Raw genomic sequence first — 7,277 nt, 5'->3', positions numbered from 1 at the left:
TCCAGTACTCAGATCTACGTGGGGTGTGTGTGTGTGTGTGTGTGTGTGTGTGTGTGTGTGAGTGTGTGTGTGAGAGAGAGAGAGAGAGAGAGAGAGAGAGAGAGAGAGAGAGAGAGAGAGAGAGAGCGCCCTTAGAGTCTTATTAAGCAGAAATAGTCAAAAGCAGCGTCTGCGTTACAACCACTCCAAAGATGGAGATGGAGTCGGTGCCTTTAGCACACCCGCGTCACACACACACACACACACACACACACACACACACACACACACACACACACACACACCTGTACAGACAGTTTTCTCCATACACCCTGTCCCGAACGGAGGAGAAACGCAGCCAGGGTTAGCCAAAAGAAAGAGAACAGACTACCCTAAAGATCGAAGGCCAGGACCACAAGTTTGCGAAGGACCTGATTCTTATTAATCCTGCCGGCCTGACTCCCAGCCTCCGGGTGCGCACAGAATGGAACTCATTTGCTACTTCTTGGGCAAAAGACTTAAAGTCTCAGAGGTGGGCGCTGGGGGTAGGGTGGTGCTGCATAGGACATCTCCCACCTCCAGGCCTGGGCCTCTCTGCTTCGGCTCTCCAGGAACAGCACACCGCGGCTGTGAGCCATCTACTGAAGGAGGCTTAGAAACCCGTGGGGCTGCGGAGCCGGGAGTTCCCGCAGCCGCTCAGCTCCCCCATCCTCCGCCCCTTTCCTCCCTCGGGAGCCGCGGGAAATTATTTATTAAAACACCGCCCGCGCTCTCATTTATTTGCGGTGAATAATCCTAGGCATCTCAGCGCGTTTATTAAACCTTTCCCGTCCCCGCGCCCGCATTACTTTAATAATAAATCGCGTGTCACTTTCCAGCGACATTATTAAACCCGGTCTTCTGCAGCAAAGGCGGGGTGCAGGGAGGATGAAAGCGGTGGGCCGCAGCGCGTTCTTCCACTCCAGGCGTCGAGGCCTAAATCCTCAAGGAGGCAGAAGGAGAAACTGAGGGCCCAAGGAGGTTACTCCCTGTAGAGGCTGCCGACACAACAGACTCGGGTTTGGGCGAAGAACCAGCCCATGTTCTGCAGATGGGTGAGAGGGGACAGGCAAGCCACAGGGGCACCTTGGAGCCCCCGCAGAGCAAAGAACAAGCTACGGTGGACTCAGGGACCCAATCCAGGTCCCTTCTCGAAGGGTGGAGCGGACATTCTTGAGATCACACAGCAAGACGCCCCCCACGCCGCAGGCCGGCTCGACCCAGACTCTTCCACTCTCCTATTCCCTAGCAGTTCGCTGCAAGTGCTCCTCCCAAGCAACGGAGTGCGTTTACTGGGGACCACCGTGAGAATCCTATTGGGAAAGTGGCTGCCGCCAGGCAGAGACATTTAAAGTTACAGTGCAAACACGACCGAAGGGTAACCAGGCCCCAGGATGGGGTTCCAGGCCACGCCCCTCCCAGAGGTCCCTGCCTGCGTTGGGTCCCACAAGACAAACCCAGACACAGAGCCAAGAGCCGTTCCTCCCCACGGTGGCGCCAGCTCCGGGCGGAACCCAGGCGCGTAGGAGGTCGTCCCTTTCCACACACCACATCTTGGCCTGGTGACTAACTCCAACCTATCCTTAGGCAATTTCATAAACTCCCCAGTGTCCCCGGGCTAGGTACAGAGAATAGAAGGAGAGATTTAGGCCAAAGAGCGCTTTTGTTAAGGACCTCAAATCAGGTAAGACAGGTCACCACTGGGACAGTTAGAAATAGGGTTACTATGACTTCGGGTTCAACTGGGAAATGGGAGGGGAGCAGAGGAAGGGTGTGGCTAATACGGGTGCCCCAATCACTCAGTTTAAGCATTCCTATTGGGGTTCCACTCACATAGACCTGGGGAGGAGACAAGAATAAGGACTAGGGAACAGGTAACCTATCCCTATACCAACAGGGGTTAGGGGTGGGATCTGTGCGGGGATGGGGATAACTTCTGCCCACCCTCCAACCAGAGGCTCTAGGATCCCACATTTGAGAACAGTATAGGCCTGAGCTCACAGAACAGACCTGTGTTTAGGGTTTGCAATCACTACAAGCCAGAATCCTGTTGAAGTAGGGGGCCACTCAGGAGTGTGTGGTCTCCATGTGTACATCTGTAAGAACTGTTTGCAGCAGTGTGGCTCGGTTTGTCTATATTTTTTTATTGGTGCCCACTGTGTCTAGTCACAGGCTGGGTGGGCTTTGTCCACTAGAGCAGCACAAGACTAGAAGCTGGCCTAGCCTTATCGCTGCACTGAGCTAGATCAGTTCCACTGTGCTCTCACAGAAAGAGGTATGGTTAGTAAGTGCCCTAGGTGGGAAGCTTCTGGGAGATGAGTTCTGAGGAGAGGGGAAACTGAGGCTACAATCCATGAAAGGACCCTGCTCGCCCTGTCCGGTCTTCTCCATGTCTTCTCCACAGCAGGGGTAGCTACTATATCCACACGCCCACGGCACAGATCAGAGAGCTGGACCTAGTAGTAATCCTCCAGCTCTTCATTGTCTGCCTCTTCCTCGGGAACCGACTTCATCGATTGCAGCTGGGAGAATCCTGTGGCGTTGAGCTGGTCTGCAAACACGTGATGGAGAAAGATGAGAAGGGACCCTGGTGATGCAAACACGTCGGTGTGGGAAGGGTCCTAAAACACCCCATCCTCCCGGTGTCCAGAGCTCCGAGCTCAGGGCTCCCTTACCTAGTGTGAGCACAGTCAGGGTAGCAGAGGCTTCGACTTGGCCCAGGGCATTGCGGGCAAGGCAGCGGTAGGTGCCCTCATCACTAGGACGCAAAGCCTGAATCTGTAGCCAGCCGGTCACCTCAAACTTCTGAGGTCCACCCCTAAACTGGAGCCAGATGTGTTGTCAGCAAGGTCATTTGGGGAAGCCTTAGGTTTTCCGGGAGTACGCCCCCTGCTCCCTGTTCCTACCTGTACAGAGATATGGGGGTCATCCCCTGGCAGCTGCATGTCCAAACCATCTTTCCTCCACTCAATGGAGGCCATGGGATAGGCAAACACCTCGCAGCCAAAGATGACATCCTGTCCAGTCACATTCCAAATATTGTGGGGCTGTGACACGATCTGGGGTTCTGGGGCAGGGGATGGAAGGGTGAGGCTTGAGAACAGGAAGTTGTATCCAGCTCAGCAAGAACGCAATTTACAAATTCACAGAACACAACACAACTCATGCTGAGGTCAACACATATTTGCAAAGAAAACATGCCATAAGCACAGACAGAGACCAACGTAGGGGCAGATACACACGAGAGCACAAAAGCAGGTAGAGACGCACAGGTACACAAAGCAGTGTGCAAATTGCACAAACAGGCCTTCAGACCCATAGCTTAGCTGAGCAATCACACACTGTCCCAGACTGCTCCCCTGTCCTCATTCCACCCTGGGGCCCCTTTCCTACGGGCTCTGTAACCAACACCGCTCTCCCTCCTTTCCCCTTTTCTAACCGGGCCCAGTTCCCAAAGGCCTGAAGTGCAGCCACATTCCAAATGTCGTGAGAATGTGACACGAGCTGGGCTCCGAGCAGGCGGAGGTGGGACTAGTGCCGAGGCAGGGAACCTGAAACCACCTGGATGCACCGGGGAAACTGCTGGGACCCCCTGGTGGCGCGTTTGTTTTCCTTGCTACTCCAGTCCAACAAGACTTGGTTAGGTAGAGGCTGAGGAAGTGAGAGCCGCCAAAGAAAACCTCAGCCTTGAACATCCTCCAACCCCAAGCCCAAGGATGGGGGGCGAGAGAAGCAAGAAGCCGTCTTCCTTTCCCTAATCCCTAAATGCTAGAGAAAAGGGGTAGGCGGGACCTTGGGTTAACAGGCTGCGTCTCACAGGAATCCCTCTCCAGCAGTCTGGGCAAAAGCTTGGGGGTTGGGGGAAGTCTTTTCATTTCTGACCCAGCTATTGGCTAAGTGCCTTTTTCCTCCGAGACCGGTCCCTGCCAGTCTGGATAGGGTTCTCAGCAGCTCATTACATCAAACCTGCAACAGATCTCGACCTGCGTTTTAGTTGGCAGCCTTTGAGGCTCTAGGGCTCACTCATCTTTTCACTCTGTTGACCAAAGCTGTCGGGGACCGGTGCCTTTAGGAAGTGCGAGTCCTGGTACAAAGAGCCCTGGGTTTGCGTACCCGATTCGCAGGGCCCTGGATGCACCACAGTGAGGTTAGCATCAGGCCGAGCGCCGGCGGCCTCTTGCAGGCGGCAGATCTGCGCGTAGGTGCGGCCGTCGGAACCACAGAGTGGGCGCTGCGAGCGACAGACACACAGCGGCTCCGGCACCTCTCCTCGGCTCAGGTCACCGCCCGCTTCCAGCCGGCACTCGAGCTGCTCACCACAGCGCCCGTAGAAGTTGGCGCTCGGGTCCAGATCGCAGAGCTGGCCCTCCAGGTTGGCGCATTCCCAGCAGCAACCGCACGCATCCTGCACCCGGCCTGCTAGGCAGCCCCGCGGCGCAGCGCACTCTTCTGGCCGGCAGGGAGCACAGCCCCCGCCCTCGGATAGTAGCCGCAGCCAGCCTCGCCGCAAGTAATCAGTGCCTGTGGACCGCCTCGCGCTATTGGGGAGCGGGGTCCACAGCACCAGCAGTAACAGTAGCAGGGGCAGCGCCAGAGTTGGTGCAGCATGGTTAGCTGGAAGCCCTGTGAGCATTCGAGGCATCAGCGCGTAGGTGGCACCCTGCCAGGAGAGGGAAGCCAGGTCCGAAGGTCAGAAATAAACCCAATTCGGAAAGACCAGCCTCGTACAAAAGACTGCTCCTCGTACAAAAGCTTGTTTCTAACATTGCCGCTTCCTCTGCTATCTTGGAGCCAACCAGAAGCCCCACCAAAGAGGCCTGGTTACTCACTGGAGATTGATTGAACTGGTCTTGGGGGATAGAGAGTGAAGGCAGAGAGAAAGGGTGATAAAGGTTAGGATATGGTCCCTAACACGCATGAATGTCTACACACATGCACATACAGGCACACACGCGAACCATCTCCATAAAACACCCAACTTTGATGCACCATTGCCCGAGGTGTATAAAACTACACATGAAGTAAGTCCAGGTTAGGTGATGATGCTGTGGGAGCCCAGCGACTCACCTAGTGCCTTGGATTAGGCCCTTCGTAACAGCTGTGATTTCGATTTCCAATCCTAAAGAACAGGCAGGGGAACGGAAAGAGATGCACGCACGGCCAGCCAGACCCGCTAGCCACCTCTGCTTTCTTCGGGAATCTCTGGCAGCCACAGACAGAGAGTCAAAGAGAAGCTCCTCCGCGCCCTCTCCCCGCCCCTAGAATACCCGCCTTCTTCCCAGGTTCTGAGACCGGTAATTTTACCCCGGTGCCTACAGGGACCCTCCCTGCGCCTTTTACTTTCACCCTAGCCCATAGTCACTGTGAGCGCTCAGAGCAGCCGCAACCGGATACCGAAGCTAGGAAAGCAAGGGTGTGTAGGGACGAAGAGTAGGGGTGGGAATGGCAGAGGATCTCAAACTGTTGGCTGAACCCCTAGGTCCTGTCTCATCTCATTTAGTTTCTGCGAGCGGCAAACAGCTGCATGCATAATAGGAAGAAGGATGGGGTTCTGTTGCTAAGAAATTTTACGTTGATGTTTGGGTGTCTCTGGAGGGCAGGCCCAGGGCCGGCTTCCTCCGGGATAGTGTGTGGCTGTGCCCACCCAGTTTCTCCACCGGGGCGCATCTATCTGCCATCCCACATCTGGTCACCTCCCTCCTACTTTAGGGCAGGTGCTTGGACCCGCGAGGAGCCCTGTGATTAGAGGTCGGAACTGGCTAGCGGCCGCAGAAAGGCCGACGGGCGACTCCCTTTAGGGCGTCTCTCGGGGTCCGGATTACAGGTTGCAAATTTGAGGATCGCAGGGCCTGAAGCGTTCTGCCTGGAGACGGCCACCAACGCCACGGTGGCACTTCGGGCTGAGGTCAGGAAGCAAAGCATCCCCGGAGACCCGCCCACTACCCTGAGAAAGGCAGGCTCCGCCCCTGCGGCCCCCAAACAACTTCCAGAAGTCGCACTCCACCGAGGGGGAGGAAACTCGGGTTGGGCGAGAGGGGCGGGGCTTGTCTAGGCTCCGCCCAGGATACGGCACATGCCCCCGACTGCGCATGCGCACGGGCCCACCGCCCTGGCGGTACTGCGGCCTGAGACAGCTCTCTCTCCGGTGTGAGCTCGACCAAGCCCTCCGCAAAGGACCATTCCGTCCGCACAGACGCTGCTCCTGGCCAGAGGGTTTCTGACGGAGGTGGACGAGAACTGTACACTGACAATCCCAAACTCCGAGGAGACGGGAAGCCAGTGTCACGCGAGGTTTCGGAACAGTCGCGAGAATCGGAACGTGAAAATAGGCATGCTGAAGAAAAGCCCGCGGGTTTTAAGGCAGAAAGGAACGGGAACAAGCAGATGTTAACGGTAGTTCTAGGCCATCCCTGGGCGGAAGGGAACCGAGGGCTGCAGAGTGTTCTGGAAGAGGAGCGCTTGCCTAGCGGAGGGATGGGCGCACTCTTGGGGTCCCTAGCCATGGCTGACAGTGCTCCTTGGGGCGGCGATCGTCCCCCGCCGTAGGGGGGAGCGGTCCAGGAGATGTAGCTGAACCGTGAGCTTCCAGCGCCAGGAGCCTCTTTCAAACTCGCCAGCGTCAGGGTCCTAGGCGTTCCTTCCACCTCATCGTTACCGGTGTTTGTGTTACCGGTGTTTGGCTACACATTGCGCTTCTGGTAGAAACCACGCCTAATTCACCACTGTGTTTTAGGACTCCCTACCCCCCGCGACTGGCTGCTAAGTAAGTTCTTGTGCATTAAAAGTGAAAGACTCCCCGACTCTGAAAGATGACTTTTATCTGTTTCTGCCACTAATGAGAGGCTAGGGATTAAATCGACGGAGAACGAGCGCCCTCTGGTGGGCTTGCAGCAGCTGGGACTAATGACAGTGCATACTATTTACACTAGGGATCCACTGTAACGTTGAAAAACTTATTACTGTAACTTTTGTGATGCTGACGAGTAAACCGGGAGCCTTTTATATGTTAAGTCAGAACTATGTCTCTGGACTGCAGTTCCAACCCTGTAATATTTTGGAATAGATTTGTTCGCATAAAACAGTTTGAAAGCCTAGCTAGTCGGATTCCCATATGCTCATCATCGGACACTTTACCTATTGCGTCCCTTTTAAAACACGTTAAACAGCCTCATTGAATAAATGGGACCTCCTGAGACTGAGAAGCTTCTGTAAAGCAAAGGACACTGTCACTAAGACAAAAAGGCAACCCACTGACTGGG

General features: G+C 55.5%; 1 protein-coding gene across 1 annotated transcript; it reads right to left on the bottom strand.

Annotated features, from left to right (window-relative positions):
- Positions 1-2,154: 2,154 nt before the first annotated feature.
- Kazald1 (Kazal type serine peptidase inhibitor domain 1) lies at positions 2,155-5,201 on the bottom strand. Its single transcript, XM_005352356.3, has 5 exons — positions 5,086-5,201; positions 4,132-4,678; positions 2,925-3,085; positions 2,694-2,841; positions 2,155-2,569 (listed from the first exon to the last, which is right to left on the bottom strand). The coding sequence occupies exons 2-5, from the start codon at positions 4,658-4,660 to the stop codon at positions 2,475-2,477; spliced, it is 933 nt and encodes a 310-aa protein (XP_005352413.1). The 5' UTR covers positions 4,661-4,678; positions 5,086-5,201; the 3' UTR covers positions 2,155-2,474.
- Between the last annotated feature and the right edge of the window lie 2,076 nt (positions 5,202-7,277).

The sequence above is a fragment of the Microtus ochrogaster genome, chromosome 8, assembly GCF_000317375.1.
Source record: "Microtus ochrogaster isolate Prairie Vole_2 chromosome 8, MicOch1.0, whole genome shotgun sequence".
Lineage (NCBI taxonomy): Eukaryota > Metazoa > Chordata > Mammalia > Rodentia > Cricetidae > Microtus > Microtus ochrogaster.
Note: the sequence above shows the minus strand (reverse complement) of the source record. Positions and strands in the feature narration are given on the sequence as shown.